The sequence below is a fragment of the Trachurus japonicus genome, chromosome 17, assembly GCF_045865225.1.
Source record: "Trachurus japonicus isolate A0001 chromosome 17, Traja_1.0".
In the NCBI taxonomy this organism is placed as follows: Eukaryota; Metazoa; Chordata; class Actinopteri; order Carangiformes; family Carangidae; genus Trachurus; species Trachurus japonicus.
This window is the reverse complement of record NC_140923.1, coordinates 14,034,933-14,059,683: the sequence shown is the minus strand read 5'-3', so window position 1 is coordinate 14,059,683 and position 24,751 is coordinate 14,034,933. Positions and strand designations below refer to the sequence as shown.

The following is a 24,751-nucleotide window of genomic DNA, read 5'->3' as shown; positions in this document are numbered from 1 at the left end:
AACACAGACACGGCACCAGTGTGCTTCATTCAGCGGTAGCTATTATTCGTTTATAAGCCCAAAGCTTTAGAAAACAGTTTAGCATCACTAGCGGCGAGTAACTTCCCATAATGAAGGACAGCTAATCAATGGTGTATTGAGCTTGTGACAATCAAGGCGCAGGATAATCACAATGGAATTAAATGACAAAATCACTGTTGTCGGGCAGCCACACGAGGAGAGACTTAATAAGTCTTCCTTTGTAGTGCAGTTTAAGTTGTGCGATTAATTCAGTCACACTGAGACTCCTCACGTAAGGTGAGGCTATTGGCATTTATTGACAAACGGCATTCCACTGCCACTCGTGTCAATTGCTACAAAAGGTTATTTATCTCATCTTTCTTACGTTTAGCTGATTGAAACCATCCCTGCAGGGAGAAATATGAAGGAGAATAGATTTGCCAGGGGTTCGTCCTCTGCTGGTGGCAGCCCTCCACCACGAAATGTCAATATCACCTATTCAGTGGCTCAGGATGTTGTTCAGAAATCAGAAACTGTGAGTCACCGAAAACGCACGAGCCACTGTCACAACCTTTGAGGCCTAAATATGGACTCTTTTGATGCTGGTCTGATCCTCTCCATCCAATCAGTGGAATGTCAAAGCTTTGAGGATGTGATGGAGAGGAAGCTATGTTACTAGCTTACAGTAAAATACCATAAGGCCGCCATGAGGTGTTTTCAATAATGTGAGTGGTTCAGGGGCTTGTTGTTGTTGCAACCAGCACCACAGTGATTCCTCACCAGCAGCTGTCTGGGCTTCTTTTTTTTTTTTATAGATATAACTAATTTGACAGGATGTAAAATCATATATTTTTGTGATTGAGAGTGCACGAAATTAATGTGTTGGCAGCAAAGTCTAGATAAACATAACAGATATGTAGATAACATATAAAAGGTATAGATAGATAGATAGATAGATAGATAGATAGATAGATAGATAGATAGATAGATAGATAGATAGATAGATAGATAGATAGATAGATAGATAGATAGATAGATAGATAAACTGATGGATATGAGTTAGCCAAAATGGAAAAGAGTTGAAATTGACGGCTAAAAGTGATAAATGGTCGGAACCAGTGAAGGGTGTTATTGTGATTTATTTCTTGAACATGACTTTAGGACTGTGTTTATGGAGAACCTACCCCTCAATCATACACTCACTCACTCTCTCTCTCTCTGTCTGTCTCTCTCTGCAGACAATGATGTTATCCATTCATTCCTCTGCATCCAATCGGAGTCAGTTACATTCTGTCCAATTCCCGTGACAGCTCTGCTCAGACTGGTATTCATGCATTCCTGCCAACACAACTGCCGAAGCTGAGACAATACCCAAAGACCACAAAGAGACGTGAGGCGTTTCTGTGAAATGCCTCTGACATTGTTTGGCTTATACTTTGTCTGTTGTGTAGTATAAGAAGCACTGGAGCCACATGCACGTACCCTTGATACATAACAGGAGGTCATTCTGAAACTAAATGTGGAGCCATGTCAATCTGGCTGCATTTTAATTAGCCATGAAAACTGCTGGTACAAGTGAAATGGCCACATGTGTTTATGCATGCAAAAACAATAAGGGAGTGACATTGGTTGACTTTGTCATTAGTTGCCTCTCCATCTCAGTGTTTGATGATTGCTGCGAGGAAAATACCCCGGTGCTGTTTGCACTTACCGTCTCAGATGAAGCAAATTTTGAACAAATATTTGCATAAATTAAAATAAGCAATCATTACTGATTTATCGAAGCAGAAAAAAACCAAACAAGACAAAACAAAACAAAAAGACTTGATGATGTGGTCTTGTTTGGCCGCAGGTCACCTGATGAGGTCCTCTTGAATGTCGCCCATCATGGATCAATGTGTGAATTTGATCGGAGAGGACACACAGGTTGAACTATGATTGGTAATCTAGCTGGCAAAGATCTTAAATATAGAAATATATGAAGTTCATAAATGAAGGTGTCAAGATCAGCATTAAAAAGAGTCATGTGATTTGAAGCTACTGGATGATGTCAATCGTCCATATTTACCAAACTGTAAAACCTTTATGACCACTATCAGTCTATATGATCAGTATCTGACCACATTATAATGAATGGACATCACATTACATTGATAACCATTGGTAAATTCTTGTTTCCTTGCCATGGTCAAAGAATATCCACTAAATTATATGATCTTCAACAACATGATTCATTTTCATTTGTTTTTTTCATTTCAAATATGTGATTTTCTGAAAGTAGTGCATCCATATTGGCGATGAGATTATCACTATAGTTTAACCAGATTAAAAATAAGGATACACCAGAGATCCATGCCTCCCAGTTTGTATCATATTATATACGATCACAGCTGTGTGAACCCAAGTTCCCAATCCTATACAACCCGGCTGAAACTGTTGATCCATGATAAACACGTAATGAACTGAAGACACGATATCTGAGTCTGCTGCAGAAAATGACACATTACTGCTGATGAACATGCAGTGAATGATCCATAGTTGACTGGTGCTGACGTTGTGTTCTTCTCGTGGTTCCTCTGTTTTGAACTCCTTCATGTTTGAGGACTTGAGGTTGATCTGTCACCAGGTTAACACACTGCAAATTAAGCAGAAGAATAGCGCCGTTCTAGAGCGCAGCTAATGGGGATCCTAACAAATAAAACAAAACACTGCAAATTAAGCCTGTGAATATTCTCATTTGTCCAGGTCATAGTTATCTAATACCTGTATCTCCACACCAGATAGTTGGACCAGTCCGAGCCTGGTCAGATGCGTATACATTCACATTCGCACCCTCATCCTGGTATAAATTACACAGTCATCTTAAATTGGATTATCTCCCAAGTATGGAAGATTTTAAAGCTAGGATCAAGAACTATTTGACTACTGAATGCACATGTTCTCTCACCGAACGCAGCTGGTGATTATAATGTATTGATGTGATTTGCTGTTACTGTTTTAGCTGTTTTTATGTTTGTTTTGTTGATGTTGTCCAAATGTGTACTTGATGTGGATGTACTGTGCTGCTTTCTTGGCCAGGACCCCCTTGCAAAAGAGATTCTGAATCTCAATGGGATCATTCCTGGTTAAATAAAGGTTAAATAAATAATAAAAAAAAATACATGAACTGATGAAGCCTCTTGGATGAGAGGTGAAACGTCTTCCTAGACAAATAACTATTATAATAATAATAAAAAAGTCCAGTTGCAATCGATTTAAATTTCCTTGAGAGTTCATATATTCTCATAGGCTCCATATGCCATGGAACATATAAAACGTAATCAATATTTAACTTATTTATTGTATTAACATGGTGCTTTTCAGTATTTTGTCCCCTTGTACCAAATGTTAAAGGTTGAATACCATTTAACACATTTGGTTTTCGTAGTCCTAAGAGGAAGCAAAAACATAAATTGTAATATAATTGATTTTAATTAATATGAAAAATTATCCTATGATGATCTCAAATTAGTGATTGAGTAATTAATTACCACCTTAATTGAGTGATGACTGACTTGGAGGAGCAGCCCACTGATTCTACACTACACCTCAACTAATTTCAGTCTCCACAGCTGGTCCAAATAAATAAACGCCAATAGAGTCACAGTTAGAGGCAGGAGGAGGAGGAGGAGGAGGAGAGGGAGGGGGAGGAGGGGACACCACCTCCGCCTGTCCTCTCGCTCACAGGCAGGCGGGGGCTCAGACGTGCCCTCTACCGGCCAGACTGCGCGCTCACACACAGCCGCGGACCAACTCAATCCAGGCGTAATTCAGGAATCAGGACTCACTCAACACATTCCTCCTCGAAGTGTGGGAGCAAGCCGGGCAAAGGAGCAGCCGTGTCGGCGACAGTTGTCCTCCTCTCACCTCCCCTTCCCTTCCCCCGGACAGCACGGAGGGCAGGACGAAGACTTTAGGTTTTTTTTTTTTTTTTTTTTTTCCCCAACACCTCCCTAAAAGTAGGTTTGGTAGGATTCAAGTTGCTGTAAAAGAAAAAAAGAAGAGTTGCTAGTTAACCCCGCGGCTGGAGGGGGTTAACGCTACGACGGCCGCTGTCGACATGGATAAAGTTATCAATTGCTTGTTTGCTGCGATAACCCTGCTGCTGTCCGCGCGAGGGGAAGTTTTTAAAGGTAAGAACATTTTTTATTATTATTTTTTTTTACCTGGAGATGTTTGAACGCACGGGGGTTTGATAGCCTTCGTGCACAGGCTTGTTTTTGTGGCGAAGTGGAGGGAGACTGCGCTTCAACTCAGTTTGGCCACTATCAAGTCTCATCCTAGTTTACTCGCAATTTTTTTTTTTTTTTTACACATTTAGATGATGTTTGTTTGTGGGCATAGACGTGGCACCGTGAACGCAACGTGAAGGTGACATTTTTTGGGGGCAGTTAGAAGTTAAAAGCGTGAATTTTTTTGCCTGCATTAGATTTGCAGGTGATTCAGGTGATAGTCTGAGCCAACCGTGTGGCAGTCATTCACCAGTCGTTAGAGGTATCCTATCCTATCCCACCTTTTGGCTGTGCGTGTGCGCAACGAGCAGGTGGCACCGGAGCTGCTCCGCGTCTCCGCTGCTCCACTCCCGCTCCTCTGAGCTGTCAGCGCCTCGATCTCTACTATATGACCGCAAGTTAACGGAGTTCAGTGTTTGGTGTCTAACTTTATCTTGATAAGTTGCTGTCTAATGTGATTAACCTCAAGCAGATTCACGCACAGAGTGTCACCACGCGCTGCCGCTGCTGCTGGTTGTAGTGTATAGGCTATAGGCGGTAGGTACGGCGGCGAGGTGATAAGCCAAATAAGACCCACTGTCGTTATTCCACCGTGAACTCTGGGCGAACTTCATCCCTATAACGATCTCCGTGTGCAGGGCAGGTACACAGCATTATGAACCCCAGTGTGCATTAATGCAAGTTTTTTCTTTATTGCTGTTTCAGTTGAGATGCAGAAACAATGCAACTTTTTTTGTACAGAGCATTGAATTCCTAATGTCCTACTGAAGGGTATGCACATGCAGCAGCTTATTGGCATATTTTAATTATTTTTTCCCCCCATCACTCTTTTTCCTTCACCACTAATTCTTACAGAATGAATAGTTTTATTAAATATAGCCTACTTTGCATTTAGTAGATTTGCTCTGTCCCAGTTATAAAAGCTGTTTTTAATGAGGTTAAATGTTAACAGTCAATCAGCCTCCTCTTGTTTTCAATAGAACGGTTTCCTTGTGCACTGGGATGTTTCAGAAAAGTGTTAAAAACCCTTTTTAAAAAAAATGACAGATTTGTTGTCTAACTCTATGACAGGTTGTTGATGCATGAAGACACAAACACTGCACTCCCACTCAGATTAAAGCTTTTCATATGCATGGGCAACTTCATTTTGTGCTAAGTCTGTTCAGAGCTTTGTGGAGAGAGCGAAAAAAAAAGTTCAAGGATTAGTGCCATATAGTGATTTGACTTATTAGAATTACTCACATAATAGTGCAGACTTTCACCTTCACTGGTAATGGCTGCAGATTGCCTAAAGGGGACTTAACATTCAGAGTCTAATTTAGCCCCTGGAGGGGTAATTTCTGCTGTCTCGACCATGATGGCATTATATGTGGGGTGGGTGGGAAAAAAAGGCACATTAACCTATATTCATGCCAATCAATGGGTGTCCAGTCTGAAGGTGATCCATACTGCCAATGCAATTAGAGCTGCACTTTAACAAAAAGAAATCATAAAACTATGAAAATGGACTGGCTCCATATGCTCCGACTCTGGGGAGGTGGAGTGAGGTGTGTGTCTGTGTGAGTGAGTGTGTGAGTTGTAGTTGTAGTTGGGATGTGTGGCTTCAGCTCTGGAGTCGGATGCTGTGTGGGACTCGACAAGACGAGCCGGTGCATTTTCCAGAGAGCCTGTAGGGGGCAGCATGGCACACATATAACATGATAACCCAGATGATGGAAGTTAAGCTGCTCAAGAGTGGAGCACCACAAGTCACACTCATGGATCAGAACTCAGATGCAACTGCTGTTGCTCCAGCCGAGTCGTCGTCGTCGTCGTTTTGACAGAATCGCAGCTTGATCACAACACTGGAGGCAACAAAACAAAACAACTTTGCCACCAGAAGAAAATTACCTTTTTATATGTTGTTTATGTGTATCTCTCCAATCTGCTCCTGTCCCTAGCAGGGATCTGACTTATTCACACCTACAGGAGATGCTTTTATAAAAAAAAAAAATGGTGATGAATAAATAGCATTTATCAAGTAGTTTGAATGCCATGGGTCAATTTTTTTGCGACTGAGAGAACACTCACACCCCGGAGCTCAAAGTATTCCCAGTCCATTTTTGTGTGAAGCTTATCAGTCTTGCCCGCTGGCAGCCTCAGGACCGGGAGATTTATTGGAGTGGGTCGCACTGCAGGGCTCCCAGTGGTGCCGAAACTGTCGATAAATGTGCTCCTAATTGCATGAGTGTGTGTGTAAATATGTAAACCAGGAAGAAATCAATTGGATGTGTTTTACTCTCTGAGGCTAGGTGACAGGATTAGCCACACACGGATGGATGGATGGATGGATGGATGGATGGATGGATGGAGGAGGTACGGGGGCTAAATATGAGCCCTGGTTGCACGCCCCGGCCCCAGACATTTGTTATGGAGAGTATGTGCTAACAGCTCATGTTGATAATTAGATCACTGAGGTAACCAGAGCGGCAGTCCACTTCAGTGCACAGTATCAGCACCTTGTGACTGTTGCTGCCTCAATTCGATCACGGAGAGCAGCAGTCCTTTTGGAAGTCTTTTAATTTACGCGTTAAAAAACCCCTCAAAACCGACTCCATAATCAGCAGCATCACACTGGATCGGTTTCACCTTCTCCTTCTTCCCTTGTGAACTTGTAAATGCAGCTGCTGTAGGCTACGTGCATCTGCTCCCCCTCCCCATCTCCTTTTGCATCCACAGTGCCCACTTGGATGCTCCGGGTCCAGAGAGAAAAGTTAAAAGAGACAGAGAAAAAAGAAATCAACATTATAAATCACTTGTTGTGTATGGCTAGTGCTTCTGTTTTCTACATTATGAGGACAAGCCTTTGTTTTTTTTAGAGGGCCCGGCCTTTGATATCTATACTCTGTCTTTTGACCGAGCACATTAAATTCCAGGGAGCTGTGCGCTTTGTTATGTTTACCACCTTTTCCAGCAGCCATAAAACCTGCCTTGTTTTCTGATAGGGGTGAGCCGTGTGTTGAGAATAATGCCCATGCTCCGGAGCGCAGAGCCGCAGTTTGTCATTGCAGAGTGACTGCTGCTGATAGCGTCCTGGTTGACCGATCCTGATTGCCATCCAAGCTGTGACTAAGGAGTAAAAACAACACGTTGGGGCTGCTTGGGAAGATAAAGAGCACTTCATTTGAAGTCTGGCAATAATTTAGATAGTTCTTCACTCATGAAATGTTTCTTTTTTTCTCTTCCCTCTTCCCTCCTTTTGTTTTCTACCAGCTGACTCAGATTTAATAGAGACTTTTCCGAAAGGTGTCCTGATGGGTGGCAGTTCCTTTTGTGTGAGCCAGTGGAGAATGAAATTAAATATGCATGTGATTTTTTTTTTCTTATACGATGGCTTCAACCAATGTTGTAGGAGAAGAAAAAAAGAAAAAAAAAAGCTTCATGGTGATTGATGATAGTACAAAGGAGAAAGTGAGGTGTCTACATTCTTCTGTAACTTTGCTTTTCAGACACTTTTTATTATGATGATAATGAAGGCAGTGGAAACACAAGGATTTACTGAAGCTGTTCAAACACTGCGGGTACATGTGTGACTTCCTCGAAAAGGGTCTGCCGAGTTTGTCAGCAAGGCTGTCTCAAGACCAATCCTGCCTGGTAGATTTTGAGAGAAAGAGGAGGAGGAGGGAGGGAGGGAGGGAGGGGGGTTGTCAGTTTAAAAAATGAACATTAAGAACCAGCAAATATGAAGTGCTGCTGTGTTAGACCCAGACCGTTTTGTTTGAAGTGTCTAGACTGACAGCAGGTCTAATGATTTCCAACGTGGACTCCAGCGCACCGTATTATCCAAAGCATGTGGCCCATGTAATGTCAGTATCAGTGTATTTTGGGTGTTTTTTTAAACATCCAGGAACAAATAAACAGCGCAGCTCTTAAAGGAAAATTACACCTTTCACACTTTTTGCAGAACAGCCATCGGTGATGTTCCTCGTTGAGGTCCTTTTCTTCTTTTGCACAGATCACTGATCAAACACAGACAGCGTGATGTCACATCAAGCTGTTTCTAAGGCCGTAAAATAAAAAAAAAACCACTATCTGAAACATTAGCATCAAAGGTCGCTGCAGAATTAAAGATCATCATCATCGTCGTCGTCATCATCACCGTGTTTCTAGACCGAAGATTTTGTACCAGGAGGACGCCATCATGTTAGAGAAGGTTATCTAACAGTTTGCTATCCCCCATTAGACTTATTATAACAGAATAACAAAACATGTTGCGTTGTGAGTAAAGGTCGCACAGCTTGACACATTATTCAGCTGTGTGTTCATGGGGAAAAGTCAGCATCTGCTCTCTGGAAGTTGCCACTAGGGCTTCCAAGGAAATTACTGAGTGAAGGAGAAGATGAAGGGAGGTTGAGGCAAAATGAACACACCAGGAAAAAAAAAAAAAAGGTAAACATGTCATCAAATAACTCCTTAGCAGCCTGGTGATGCATTGCAGTGCACGACTGAGTGTTAAGTGGAGAGATTGAGATCATGGTCATCCATTGATCTTCCATTGTTTCTCCACCTTTGTCACATCAGCAGTGATATTTAACTGCTGTGTGACAACAAACTAAAAAGTTAATAAAAGCGGTATTACAGGTAGGCTTAAGAAGGTGGCGGCAAGCGCAGCCCCGCGTTTGCACAATGACAGGTTTTTGTTTTGTTGGCTTCGTACTCCCGCACAATAGATCTAAGATCAAACAGCCAGAGCGAGGTTCAAGTCTTGACTTTCACCTCTTTTTTCCCCCCTTTTTCTTTAATTTGCATGTTTTTAAATCCACTTAAAGATCAACAGTGTGGAAACTGTAGCTCTTTTAATACACAGACGCCAGTTTTAGAGCACAGCGAGCAACGTGAACTTCAACAAAGTCGTCACACTTAATCCTCCAAATACAAGATAAATGCAAAGACCAAACACCAAGTCAGTTCCCTGCACGAGGGAATAATGTCAGTTGTTTTATGAAGCTCCTGCAAATCATAACCGATAGTCTGACTGACTTTTCTTTTCTAATATTTGGTGTCAGACCCTTCCCAAGAAAAGCCACGCAGAGTTCAGCAGACACTTGGTATCATCCATCCGTGTGGTGCAGCTATCTTCAATCCCCGCTTGTTTGTGGTTGTTGTTGTTGCCGCTCTCTGTTTCACATGATAATTTGTACTGAGTCATATGATTGACCTGGCCGCTCAAGAGCATTCCTCTGTTTGACCATAAAAAGCTCTCAGGTTGTTTTGATGCATTTTGTTTAGGATCATTTTGCATTGTCCTGAAAATTGGACAATGCAAAATGATTTAGAATAATATATATTTATTTACCGTAATGGCTGCAAAATTAAATCTCAAATCAACCTTATAAGCCTTTACTTTACAGTCGAAAACACTCAAACATGTGATGATGATGATGACGACCATGAGGTGCTGGGGAGTCAACACAACAAAAAGCATGTGACTCACTGTGCAGTAGTTGGTCTATCACGAGCACTTTGCGGCAAAAAAGAAAGTGAGTATAATCTTGGGAGATGCCAAGTCTGCCAATATGGTTCATCATCATCTTCACATCCCTGGAGTGGCACTCCACATTCAATCATTAGCTGCTGATTTGCAAGCGATTTTATTTACATTCTTGAGAGGTAGTAATAGTTTGAAGTTCATTCTCGAAGGCGGCTGATGTGGCTGTGTTATCCGGGAGCTCTGCAGTGGAATGATAATTGGCCTTGAGATGTGACTGTGTGAAGGATGCTGGACAAACAGAGATGCTCTAATTATACACAGCTCCTTCTTCAAATGAAGAGGATAAAAGCTAATGAATCGCACACAGGCCAGCACAGGGGCTGCCTAATGAAGAGAGAGTGAGAGACAGAGAGAGAGAGAGAGAGAGAAGGGAGGAAGAGGAGGAGGAGGAGGAGTGGGGGGTGTTTGTAAGAGAGATTGTGTGTTTGTGTGTGTTTGGCATGCTCGAACAATTCAGTGATCTCGTCACCATGTCTAAAAAAAAAAAAAAAAAAAAGTGGGGAAAAAAATATCCTCGGTACAAAAACAACTTACTATGCAGCGGATCGTGTTTACAGAAGTCTGCGTTCGTTGTAGGTGGCTCAGAGAGTCCAGGCAGGCACACAGGAAAAAATTTCACTAATTAATGCTCCAAGGGTCTCAATTGTTATTAATGGTGACGAGAAGGAGGAGGGGAAGCGGGGAGGAGTGGGAGAAGCAGTTTAAATCAGGACATTACTGTACAGTGAGTCTAGGCTACTCCCATTGATTGTTAGGCCTCCCCTCCGAACGCCACGGTGCATGTCGGCTCACTTGTACTCACATTTTATTCTCTCTCTCTTTCTCTTTCTCTTTTTTTTTTATTATTCAAATCGTTCACGCCTGCATGCTATCTTGAGAATTAAATCAGTATCGGTGACCGACGACTGGCAGCCGCGCAGATGTTTTTTTTTTAGTTTTTTTTTTTATAACGCTCAGATTGAATTGACCCCGACCCCGGCACATTCCTCTTCAGAACCTGCTGTTCAATCAGCTGCTTTCTGTTCAGCATTGTCGCCTATAACCCACGGGTTATTATGTGAATTGAAATTGATTCTGATAGAGCCCCACTTTGATATTTGGTTCATGTGAGCATGCAGCCTTGACCTGAAGTAGAAGAGAGGGGCGGGGGTGGGGGGGGGGGGCTTAATTTGAAATCTGTCACATAAAAAAACCCCTGCAACAACCGGCCGCCTCCACCTCTTTGTGACGCTGCAGTTGACGAGGCTGAAAGTTTCTTCAGTGGTTTTTTTTTTTTTTAATGAAAAGCTCAAGTTGCCTCTTTTCGTGGGACAAGTGCACTTTGCTAACTTATAGAGGAGACTCTGTTTCATGCCAAAAGGCTGTCAGTATAGGCTGCTGCTGCTGCTGCTGCTGCTGCTGCTGCTGCTGCTGCTGCTGCTGCTGCTGCTGCTGCTGCTGCTGCTGCTGCTCGCACAACTCGTGTAGGTGGTGGAACCGGTGGGGAGGGGATGGTGGGGCGCTGCTTCTGCTGTTTCACCTTGTCTCCTGTTATTTATTAAGCTTCTGTCAAGGCTCAGGCAGCAGGCAGGTGTACATCCCTCCTCCTCCTCCTCCTCCTCTCCCCCCCCTCCCCCGTCCTCCGCCTCTCCCAATCCGGGCCTTATGAGTATAACCAGGGGCAAAATTCTCCATTACTGTCAGTCTGAATCTGTTGCCGTCACATTAGCGCACGTCATCCAGTCATTAATGCATTAGGCCTTGTTTGAGTGCCAGTTATTTGAATTGGCTTTTACACTGTCTATTTGCCCTTGTGCTAAAAGCTGCCTTGGCTGAACCTGTTGACCATTTAACTGTTCAATAATGAAGCGATCCCCGAGGATGAATTAGGCCCCAGCGGTGTTGTTGAATAAAGATTATAAGCATGTGGGAAAAGAAAAAAAAAAAAAAAAAAAAAAAATCATGATATACATTTTGCATGGCCTTTTAATGGGGGGCGCAGAGCAAGTTTGCACTTTCATTTACCTACTATACTTTATGTTTTTAAAGCAGCTGTATTCCTGTAGCATGTGATCTCACTGCTAACAGTCGAGTACACTATTACCCGCCCTTATCCTCCACTTCTTCCTCCCAAAGCAGTATGTACCTGATTATACTCCTATCGGTCACACTCTGGCGCCTATTTGGAGGCTGTTATCTGTTTGTGGTGGAGACTCCTCGGGGAAGCATGCAGCCGATAAGAGACTGTTGTTCTGTAAACAGCCCTCTGACCTCCCCGGGCTGGGCTTGGCTCCTTTTCAAATGGGCCTCTTTTTGTATTGGCCCTGAGCTCAAACCTCCGCGTGACTGATTCCCCAGGGGGAGGTTTAATGGCATTACTGTACGCTCCGCACCGCGCAGGGTGGTCACTCTCTGGAGCTGACAGAGCCAGAGGAGGAGGAGGAGGAGGGGGAGGAGGAGGAGGGAGGGGAGGAAGGTTTGTCCGTGCCTTCAGAAGCAGAGGGAGGCAGAGAGAGGAAGACGACGGTGCTGAAGGAAAAAGATGAACTGTTGTCTCTTGTGTAACATTCGGAAAATGAGGATGGTGAAGTGAACGACCCCTTCATGCCCTTAAACTCGAAGGAAGCTTATGGGGAAAGGAAGTTATCACATGGTCCAGAAAGTGTTTTCCTTTACTGTCAATCACAATTTTAGTCTTTAACCAAGTGGCAAACCTCTTATCACAACATGAGTTATATTCTCACTCGTGTTTTTTTTTTCTTCCCTCCACCCTGTGACAGTCTGTTAACTCGCTGAGATCTGACATGAGTCACGTACATTAATGGCTCTTCTGGGGACAACTTGGCTAACTGCTGGACCGTCCACCACTATCGGGGACAATCAGTCGGCACCACTGATGTCTGCAACACTTCCAAACAGATTCCTTGTTTAATTTGCCAGCATGCCTGAGCAAACAATGCATTGAAAATCAGTTGCCATGGGCTGTATTGCAGCAAACCGTTGTACCAAATCACTTCGGCGTTAAACACTGCTTCATCCAAACAGCTATTGAGACACACAGCTGCAGGGCCCGTGTGTTAAAGACGGAGCAAACACAAAACAATAACTGGAAAAGATGATGCTTGGCTTGAAGCTTGACTCCCACCCTGTAATCAGAGTTTGCCACGCTAAAGAAATTACAGGGCACGGGAGTCATTAGAAGTGTGGGTGCAGCTCCGCATTGCAAACGGAAACAAAGTTGAAAACACATGTTTTTGGAATAATGCACATCTGAATAAACAAACCGGTGCAAACCTGACAAGTTGATTGCAATGATAGTGCACTGCCCGCCAGGAAGATAAATTCACTTGGATGCGAGACTTCTTGGTATCGGGGCGTAAGGAGGAGTAATTAATGTGGAAAGCCTCGAGCAGCGACACCAACGTTATCATCAGTCCCACCGCCTCAGCTTCACACATCATGACAAATAGCAACCGACTTAAACAAGGTGGAGTAGAATTAACTTGACATGATTGTTATATTTCTTAGACACTATCGCATTAAAGTGAAACAGCCTCACTTTGTTGGCTTTTCAGTTCTAAAGCAGTTTTGTCCAGTTGTCTTTCTGCTCGCTGTAGCCCCGCGGAGAGCTGCATCTAAAATGCTCTGAACACAATGTGAATATTTTTTCTGTAGTCTGAATATCATTACCCGCTGCCGAAGCTAAGGTTTGCAAACATATCTTTTCCCTGTCCTACTAAGTCTTTGAGCAAGTCCCAAGGCTAACCGAGGATTTCCCTATTGCCGTTCCCAGATCTCTAAATGGGGCATTATTCATAATAGGATCCCTGCTGAAGGTAGGCTGTAGAAACTCTTATAAAAGGAGGCAGGAACAAGACAAAAATCCTGAGCTGCTGGATTCAGAACAAAACTGTATATTTTATCACTTTCCCAGTTTTCTCATCTTTGTGCATTTTATCTCCTAATACTTTTCATTGTGTCGGCTGCTGAACTCGTGACCATTTACACAATTTGTAGCCTTTATGCAGTGAAGAAAGCTGCTGCTGGTAATATATGCTGCCAACCTGCAAGTTAGCATCACCCTGGTTCCCTCAACAAAAAGCCAATGGGATTTTAACGTTGGCTTTTAGATTAGTGCAGAGCAAAAAGCTCTGTGAAAAAAAAAGAGTTAATGATACTTGCATCTTTTGTTCAGCACAATAATATTAAATGAAAACTACCTCTATGATTCTCAAAGCTACAACTGGAAGAAGTAAAAAAGCAAATTGGTCAGTAAACAACCAACATTATGCTACGTGAATTTCACCACTTAACTTTCAACTTGTAGCTTTATTGAACTCTTATTCTACAAAATCCTTTTCTCTCATAAGTTCTAGTTTGCTTAAGTATAAACACAACAAGGCCGTTAAAGTGGACTGGTAGATAGATTGTTTTTCGTGATGATGCTAACTGTCTGTGACAATCTTTATCGTCTAAGCCAGTTGTTAGCAACCGGCCTTCTCTAAGGCTTTTATATTACCTAGGCTATAGAAAGAAAAAAGTTGGAATATCTCAAGCTCTTGTTGACCTTATCTCAGCCATCTAACCAAAAAACAATTCGAAAGAACCCACCGACTTTGTGTCAAGGGAACCAGAAGCATATTATATTCCTGAGCTCTGTTAGCTCCTTGCAAGCTAAAATACATCAAAAGCAAGATCATTAAAACAACTTGTTATTCTAAATCTAAATATTGGCCAGCGTATTTATAATTTTAACAGCATATTCCTTCCAATTTTGTTCCTTTAACTGGTATCATTACCTGATATTAGCTGAGCGGTTTTATACTAGTTTTTGGAACTGACAGGTATTTAAGTTCATGTCAAATTGAAACTCATTAAAGGAGCCATTTGTATGTTTAAATATTGCTACACAGTCTGTTGCACTAACAGTTGTTAATAAGAGCTGAATTCAGCGGTAGATAAGTTAGCATGCTAACCAGCTAGCCCCAGCCCGTCTCGTCACTTTCTGATAGTGACTCAACTGTAGCAGGCTACTGTACATCTTCCTTTAATAACACATAACATCTCAGTGGCCGTTTTACACATTTTGGATTAAAAAGGACAACAATGGCCACCAAAGCTCTTGTTGAGTCACAGTCACCACCACCACCACCAGCTCCCGGTAAGAAAACCCTGCGGGAGCCGAAACCTTCACACTGCCTCTTTAACAACAAGTTGACCTTTTCACACTAATTAAAAAATATCAATTTGTCTCTCATTTCCCATTTGTTTTTTGTCACTATAGTGCGAGTAATTTAATAAATTGCTTGTGTTTCCTTTCATAGCTGGCACTGTTTCTGAGCATGTATTTCACTCCATTCTGCATCACATTTGTCGAAGCCAAGATATGAAGACGAAGGTGAATCGTTTCAGTGCCAGAACTTATATCCAACCTACTCATGTCCTTGTCAGCCTCACGACTTAATTAATTTATTACTTAAATAATCCTACGTCTTGCAGTCAGAATAGGTAGAAAAAAAAAACTTATATACTGTAGTTTATTTGCCTTGTTTTATGCTTTGTGTACCACATTGAATAGATGTTGCTGCGTTTATTGCTGCATCTTTTTGAGGAAAAAAAGTAGGAGAAACTTAGTTTTTCTCATGTTCATGTGTGCAAAAACTTATAAGCGTGTGAATTTTCCCCCATACCACTCAGTCCTCCCATGGACAGGCCGGTGTGGCTCATCTCCAGAGCAGCTCCACAGCCCCATTTAGTCTGTGGGAAGGTGCAGCAGCATCAAACAGTGCAGATCAGGATTGCAGTGGCCTGGTGAGGCAGAGGCACGCTGGCTGGGTTCAGAGGATGAATAATTCACTCCCATGAGCCCAGACTTCTTGCCACAAGACTAATATTCAGCAGCACCTGTGTGTCTGAAAATCTCCCCCCTTCAACCCACAGGTTCCTCTCCCTGGGGAAAACCTCACCCCTGCATCACCCCAGCTGTGCTTTCTCCAAACTGTCAGAATAGCATCGCTGTGGCTGAAATACTGTGATGGGAGGACAGAAATGTACAGAGGAAATGTAGTTTCAGTCCACAGTAGGCTGCTGTGTGACTAGACTTGGAAATCCCGAGAAAAGTTTGGATATAATTAGGACTTGGTATCAAACCTCAAGGTTGTCTTTTTTTTCTTTTTTCTCCGTATCCTCAACTGAATATTGGAAAATAACAAAAGCTGGCATTGGATGTTTGCTTCTTTTTTTTTGACCATGTAACTATTTCCAAGATTTATTTAGCAAATTGCATCCCCATCCACAACAGCATGATTTTTTAATTTTGCCTCATCAATTATCATCTGTATTTATTAAACATGTAAGATGTGGTTCATGCCATGTGACCAAAAGCTCCAAAACAGCTACTAAATAGATCTGGTGGTGAGATTGTTGACTCTTGTTTTGAAGGTTGAGCCTTCAGCTTTTCCAATATTAGATAAAGGTTGTTATATAGTTTAAACTCTTGTAGAGGCGTTTGTTTACAGTGTTTAGGTATCTTCAATAAAAGGCAGTGAGCCTATTTGGTATTGACTCAACTGCTGAGGTTGATCTTTTGATTCTTGGACTCTGTATCCAGGTGTTAGAGTCATATCATGTCGTTACTTGATGCTTGATGATGGCAAAACTGACACGACTCTTCGTTTGAGAGCAACACACACTGAATCTCCTTCCTCCCCTCTTCCAGTCATTCTGCATTTTCATCCCTCAGCCTTCATTTCTATAATTATCTCAACAAAAGACGCCCGAGCGCTGACGGTTCAACTGCGTCCAAGCGTGCGTGTGTGTAGGCGTTTGTGCACATAAACATGTGGACAGTGTTTATAGTGTGTGAATCTCGCGACGACGGATGGCCACTTTCCATCAGTGTGCACTTTTGATACGTGTAGCTGCTCAGGCTGGTGTCTGCGTGTCTCCTGTATGTGTTCGTGTGCGCAGTTGTGTGTTTTTTCCTCTTCATCCTCCTCCCCCCCGTGTGTCAGGTAGCAGACCCATCTCAGGCTTATTATCAGGGATGTGACAGAAGGCGGCAGGCAGCAGCGCCGATGCCTTAATGAAACCCGGGCCCTGGCTAATTGGTGACACCGTGGCGCGAGGGAGCGAGAGAGGCAGTATCCAGACTGGCAGGACGAAAGGAGAGGACAGCGGGTCCGGCCCTCACACCAGTGAATTAAACCCGTCATGTTCATTTGTAGAACATGCGGGAGGAAGAAACACCTACACTCTTCTCATCAAAAATCCTGCACTCCCCACTGTTGACCAAAGATAGCCTCACTAACCACATTTCCACCCGGCGCAGTTTTTCCCCTTTTCAATCTTCTCCTGTTCATTAAGTCTCGTCGAGTCATTCTCTTAAGCTGCCACTTTTCAAAGAGTCTGGATTGACTGGGATGAACCTTTGTCCCTTTTCTTCTTGTTGGCCGGGTTTTTATCACGGACTGGCATGCACCTAAGTAAAATAATCAAATAGAGTTGTGCTTATAACAAAAGTGCTTGTATTTGAAGTGTGTAAAGACCATGCATTCATAAGCTATATTAAAGGGACAACGAGGAGTTTGCTTTTGGTTATAAAAGAGTCTCATATTAATGTGGATGAATCTACGTTACCCACACTTGTTAATGGCTCCATTTTCAATAAATATATCCTTTTGTCTTTATTGTGATTTTGTTATTATTATTTAGTGGTTGACTCGCCCAGCATTTCTTACTTTCGGTTTTGCGGACGCTGCCCGGCCGGTCATGGGAATAACGCCGCCGGATCGCTGTTTATGGTCGGAACTACGACGGTATCTGATCGTCTTTGAACCTCCGACTTTCATTCTTTATGAATGAAAACATTCTTGGCAAATGTTTTCGCTTTCGTCCGTCTTGCACCGGTCCAAGAATTTCACAGTGCACGCGGAGGCTCATGGGAAATGTAGTGTGAAAACACTTCGCTTTCCAAAACTCCTCATTGTCCCTTTAATATTATAGCAGTAAAACTATGGTCTTCTTGGTATAACCAGTAATTTATGGCGGCTGGCTAATATTAGGCAGTAATGCTCTATAACATACAGCACTGACTCAGTTCAGTGAACTTTATGGCTCTTTTGCACTTGTGCTACAGTACATTTTAACATTTATATCAATTCCCACAAGCAACTTGCATTTGGCTTGTATTAAATCTATAAAAAAAGGAAATTTTCTCACACCTAATCTAGGAGCCAGGCAGAAAGTGTTTGTACTTTTTGCAGGTTTGCCCACCTCTGATATTTCTCCTGCCTCCTCAGTACAGTGGGGGGATGGATAAAAATGTATTTGTGCGCACACGATTTGAAAAAAAAAATCTGCAGCAAAGTGTCTTTCTAGAAACAATTTCCTCATTAATCCGCAGACCCTCGCTGTGAGACGGTGATAAGAAATCAGTTCCTGTGCAGACGTTTCACGCAGATATCTAAAAAAAAACCCTTTGCAAATAAATGTAATGTCACCTGCACAGTCAGATACCAGGAGTTGCATGTGAGTAACTACGGTGTTTCTTTTGTAATTCGGTTTAACGGCCCTTTAGGCTCCGGCTTGGAGTGGAGCGGAGTGGAGCGGACGTGCCCGAGGCTGTCGGTAGCTCTTCCTAGGCTTGTTGTCTGACCGCTCTGCCCCACAGTAAAGCCAGTTTAGCTCCCTTATGTCCACCAGAGCTCGAGGGGTCCTTCCAGCGTGTCAGGGCTGACCTTTCTCTGTCGGTAGGAGGAGCAGCATACAGCCCGGCCTCTATCTGTCATGCTCCCAGCTGTGTTTATGCCTCAGAAAGTACCACAGGGGCCGACTCTCATGTTATGTCGGAGTAATGGCAAATGAGGTACAGTATGAGTTGTGTTGCTCGGCTGGGCTCATACTGATGGCTGCTATTTGCCCCATTTATTTCTATCGCCAATCATTATCTGCCATTGAAATTCAGAATTATATGGGCCATTTTACAGTTCATTACGAAGGGCCGACTTACTCCGACGTATAGCCAGCATTTCATTAAGTTAAAGAGCTGTATAAAGAAGTGATTGCATTGCAGCTTAGGAAAGATTAATCCTGAGACTAAAAGGTGTTCAAATCCCCGTCTATCCTCCATCTTCACCGCTTCACATCTGAGGCTAATCTCGCTCGTCCCAGAAGATGGGGGATAAAAGATCCGGGGCGGTTTGACCATGTTGTTTTAAGACCCTGCATGTAATGACCTGATCAAACATCCTCTGTGCTCACGGGCCGACAAACATCACAACAAATCAGATTTCATTCCACTTCACTTCTCTCCTTCTGACTCGAGTGACAGATCTAGCCCAAGTCTGTGATCTGGCTGTCCTCGACTACACGCCGAGATCAAACAAGGCAAAAAAAAAAAAAAGAAGAAACATTTACATAAAAGATTATGTATGAGTCGTAATTAGTGCCTGCCTCAGCAGTGACAACAGAAAAATATGTGATTTGGTTCTGAGAGATGAAACGAAGGTGGGATGAGATTTATAATAACCAGGTCTGAGCTTTAGTGTCACAATTTTAATTGAAGAAATCCCCAGAGATTGTCCAGCTTTTCCAGGAGCACCTGACTCGAAGAAAAAAAAGGTAGATTAGGATTAGTGTTATTAATTTTTGTTAATGTATTCATGCAAATTCATTTTATCCAAGATAATTACGTATTTTTCTTTGATGGCTGGCCTCATAATTTCATATGCCCATGTGTACTGCTGCTATAAATATATAAATATATATATATAAATATATATATATATGTCTAAAACACATTCCTAACAAACTCCATCCTGTAAAAATGAGGTAATTTTATCCTCTGGATCCAATTCAAAATCACATGTAGTTGTCATATTACATCAGGGTACCACATTGTGATTGAGAATGAGTGATGCAAGATCGTGGCTGCAGGCAAAAGATGGATTTTTTGCTACTCTGCTGCAGCGGTTAACCGTATTTATTGCATCTGGAGAATTTTTTCGGAGGATGTGTCAATTGGCAAAGCTGTAAGAGAAATCTTTTTAATATGTCTGTGCTACAGCATGTCATTAGAGGCAATTTCCATGCCACAAAGAGGGTCAGCAGACGAGGTCACATTGTTTTGTGTGCTCATTGGACTATTATCTCGAATTGCGGAAGATGACAATTTTTGAAAATTTCATTCTAATCGTTGTAAGTAGCCCGGCGAGGTGCAAGTTCATCTTGAACAGTTGTAAAAAGGGTACTATTTTCAGAAATTAAATGGGACGCCCTCGTGCGCACCTTATCTTGCACTAATACACTTGCACGCGCACTCGTGGAGCAGTAACGGTGGCGAGGCACAGAGGCTTATCCTCCTGTGGGAGGAGCTGACATTTACTCTGAAAATTCACCTTTGGTTTCTGCCTCTGGATTTACGATATCACTCTTATCTAGATTCCATCACAATTTTTCATTACTGTTGTACTCTAGCAGTGTGTGACTTTGTGTCACGCCTTGTAAGGTTTGCCCACAGTGAGTGAAAAATGAGTTGTCTGAAAGACTCGGTCTTGCATCGCTGATGTTTCTTAAAATGCAATCATCTTGAAGATATGCATTGACATTTCAGACGCGTACATTAGGGCCTGCACCGTGGCCTCTTGCCATGTCGTTGGACTGGATACCAGACAGACCGCTGGCTGCAGCGCTGCTACATTCAAACCCTGCGTTTTAATTAATGTTTCGCCTGAGTTGCTCCAATTCTGTCAATCCCTAATTCCAGGAGGGATATTATCCTTTGCCCGCTAATAAGTTTTTAAACATCTTTTCAATTTACTTGGGAATATGTAGAGATTTGCTTAACATGTTTAATATATCTACAGTATTGCTCTCTTAGGAGAAAGTCAACAGCAGCTGTCTTGCAGACTTGGTTTTCCAGGAGCATTTTCTTAGCTGTCAAATCTTGTCCTTCATTTGTGTGTGTGTGTTGTTGAATCAGAAAATATTGAAAAGCCCCTGTCCTTGGATAGAAGTGCTCCCTGAATCTGAGGATATGGTTTCAATGTGGTTTAGAGACAAACCTGACCCAGGCCCATGGGTTTGTCTAATTTCTTGAAATGAATGTCATGTAAAACAGCTCCCAGTTTCGGCTCCAGAGCCGGGCTCGATTCCACCCCAGCTGGCATGTATGATGATAATGCTCCTTAATATCTGGCAGGACACAGTTTGATACTGAATATAATGAGGACAACTCCTGAAATGCAGATAATTCCCCCGAATGCGCAATGCTCTATCCGACAGATCACATTTTATTGTTCCTCGGCGTGACGTCCGCGTTGACCAAGTGACATAATGGCTCGCAATCTTTTAAATGATACCAGGCAAAGACAAACAGGGAGCAATTACCCTGTTTCTTGTACCGAATTCATTACCCGCAGCAGAAATTGAACATTAATCAAGTTTTCCAACCCAGTCGTCTTGTTTTTCTCTGAGTATGGGTCATTATGTGATAAAAATAATGACACTTTCAGAGCCGGAAGTCAACCATAGAGCTTTGAAAACATCAAATTGATTAACTGAAATTAATTTGTGCCCCAAAACACAATTTTCTGGCAACCTTCATCCTTAGAGCTGCTTCAATAAAGGAACTCTCTCTCCGAAAACAATTATTTGGATCGATAGATATATGTCTGTTGGACTGTGTCATTTGAGAAAAGGTTCAAAGGTCACCTACTACCTTTTTCCAGCGCTTTCCATGCTGCCTTTTTTTTTTGAAAAGTGGAAGTTTTTCTAGACTACAACGGTTTTGAAAGTATTTGAGAATATTTTAGTGGAAAATAGTTCTTGTTTTGACTTGACGATCATCACACCAGCCCTTATTATGGAGCTCCTGGTCCAGCCTGTGATGTGAATGTGGCAGGGGGGGAAAAACCAGCTGTAGCCCACTCGTGCTCCCTGCGTGCTCCCCTCATGATGTTGTTTCCGTAGCCTGAGGACGTGATGCGGGCCTCCGGAGACGAGGTATCTCCGGAGCAGAGAGCCTATATCCGCAGAGACAGGGAGCACTTGGGAAGACGGATACCTCGGCCAGGCGCCTGCTGCCATTTAACAGTCTCGCCCTGCTCTGAACTGACAGTTCTGTTTTACCATCTCCCGTCCGACTCGTCGCCCCCGCTCTGCTGCTGTCGCCACAAACTTGTGTACAGAAGAGAAACACACAGGGCTCTGGATGCGATAGCGCTGTGGAGAGGGGGGGGGGGGCTTATTCCTGAGCACAAACAGAACCTGTAGCCTCACACAGTATACAACATGTCTTTGAATTGTCCTTCTGCAGCAGTCAGCCGGGCTTGGGAATGGGATGGCGAGGAAAAACGTGCAAATGCAGCTCTTTGCTCCCAAGGGAGACCGGTGAGCCTGATGAGCTCCGGGCCAGGTGCTTTTCCTTTTTGGAGTCACGGGGGGCCGGCGCAAAGATCCCGCGGTGCCAGGGGAGGGAGGATTGACACGATAACACATCCTACCCAACTCCCTGTGCCACCCGGCAGCACGACCACACAGCTTAATCCTCTCTCCGCGAGGGCAGAGCTGAAACACTCGTTCCCCTCCTCGCTCAATCCTCTGTCAAAACAAGGGGGTTTTGTCAGCCATGAGGGGTGTTGCATCCCTCTCAGTCCCTGCCAACGGAAGCGCTATTACTGCCTGCCAATGCCCCGAGAAAAAAAAAGAATACCCAATATGCATATTATTCTAATACCAGCCGTCAGTGCCTGGAATTACTCGGCATGATAGCATAATGAATGCGGTGCCTTGTAGGTTTCTACATAAAGCTGTTTTGCCACTCGGATGAATAATTCATAGTGGCCCAGAGGCAATGGATCATCGAGGCAAGAACTAAGAAAATTAACTACCAATTAGTGTTTATTTATGGGGATGGTGTGTTTTTTACCCTTAATCTTAATGCCAAAAAAAATATACATGTTAAGTAAAGTTTTGTTGACCTTCCTGACCTTGGGAATGCAAATGAGGAAAAGGAGCGAGAGGGAAAAGAGGGTTTGACTGGACAGTTGCATGAATCAGATGATGACCCCCATCCCCATGCCTCCCTCCCTCCCTCCCTCCCTCCCTCTTTCAGTTGTGTTATTGGACTCCCTGACTCCCTGACTCCTGTCTCCGCCGGCCCCCAGACATACAGTATCAGAGTCAGCCTCTCAAAGCAGATTGATTTCATCTCTCGGCACATGATGTGTAAGGGACTTTGTTGACTGAAGGGATGTGATGTGAGGTTTTTGATGCTGCCACTGGTGAGCTAAAACCTCTGTCTCCTTGGAGCGTGCAGTCCCACTCCCCCCACCACCACCACCACCACCACCTCCACCATCTCCCCCTCCTCCTCCTCCTCCTCCCAACCTTCCTCCCCCCCTCTGGCTGTTCCTAACCCAGCGCACTGGCAGCCTGCCCGGATACATTGGTAGTCGTTAGTTGTCACTGGAACGATGTGACACGTCGCTCTGATTCGCGGGGACTGTTGTTGAAAGTGATCGTTGCTGCCAAGGAGAAGCCCTCACCACGGATAAATGGACACTGAACAGCATGTGAACAGAGAGATAAAAATGGCAGAGAGAAAATAAACTAGTCAGCCTCGGAGTCTGGGCTGGCTTCTCGACACCACAATCTTTGGGGCTGGTGAGCTTTGCAGAGAGGTTTTTCAAGAGAAAGGCAGATGGAGAATTTGTACACCTCCCATTCTTCATCTTTGATTTTCCAATTATTTCTCCCTTGTGTTTAAAAAAAAAAAAATAAATATTTGCCTTAAGTTGAATACTTGAAATGCATGAAGATTTTAAAAAACTCTTAGTTTGTTTCTCAAGGTCAACGAGTGGATAAGATATCTCCAGCCAATTCAATGAAAGACAAACAGACATGAGTGACGGATGGGTTTTATAAGAATCAGACAAGCTGTCGGTGGGAGGATAAAGAAGGGAAAAAAAAAAGCCCTGCCAGAGATTCATGAGGATAACTCTCCAGCGTCTGCGCTCTCCTTTTCTTCCTTTGTAAAGCTTTGATTGTGAAGAAATATGCTGCTGTGGATGTCTTGTCCAAAAAAAAAACGCTTTTCATGAGCTCCGAAAGTTTCGGCGCCGCAATGAGTCACACATTGTGTTGGGCAGAAGATAAGGGAGGCCAGGTGACAGACAATGTTTCAGCCTCCTGTAACTTGTGGGATCCGAGCTGTTCATGTCAGGCCTCTCGCTTTGGTTTTTACATGAATGGGCTGAAAGGAAGTGAGACCAATTTAAAGACTCCTAACCACAGTTAGAGACAAAACGCAATTTCTATGAACTGCAATTCTTTCGCTGTATATAGTGAAACCCACACACTGGTCTCCTGGCTGAATGCTGTAGCTGCTAAATGGCCACTGTGAATGTGGATGTAGATATTGATGCTGCTGTGGCTGGTGAAGTTAGAGCACCACTCTTGAATGCACAGAGAGTTGTTTGAATAAAACCATATATACATTCGACTACAGCTCAGTGAGCTGCCCATTGTCCAACTGTTGCCGCCTCGTCAGTGCCAAACTCCGCCCAAATTCTGGCTAATCCCAAAAGAGGTGGGGCGCAAATGAAGCCAAGACTTCAGTGCATACCAATTTGTGGCAGGAATACACACCTGTCACCCACTTGTCACTCAAAGCAGCTTAGAGTTGTAGTCTATAAAAATTCACCCCCCTGTGCAGTTGCCATGAAGGTGTACATTAGCGATCTAGCTAGCCAAATAAAGCAAAAAACAGCTACAGTATGTAAACAATGTTCCTTTTTCATATAAACTAAACAAACCATGAATGATTTATTTGTACCACGCTGTAAACATGTTTATTTTCTGCCATTTTAATGCTTTTAAGTCTACAGGGGATTGACTCACTTTTGGAGTGAACCTCAAGTGGTCATTTCAAGAACTGCAAGTTTTGGCACTGATTTGTAAGTTTAATTTT

General features: G+C 43.2%; 1 protein-coding gene across 19 annotated transcripts in view; it reads left to right on the top strand.

Moving 5' to 3' along the window:
• Positions 1–3,791: 3,791 nt before the first annotated feature.
• The window catches only part of LOC146970269 (receptor-type tyrosine-protein phosphatase mu), a 172,126-nt gene continuing 151,166 nt past the window's right edge, over positions 3,792–24,751 (top strand). For all 19 annotated transcript variants that reach the window (XM_085804829.1, XM_085804830.1, XM_085804828.1 and 16 more), the window contains exon 1: positions 3,792–4,172. In XM_085804829.1, coding sequence (XP_085660955.1) covers positions 4,100–4,172 — 73 coding nt within the window. In that variant the 5' untranslated portion in view covers positions 3,792–4,099. The remainder of the gene's footprint in view (positions 4,173–24,751) is intronic.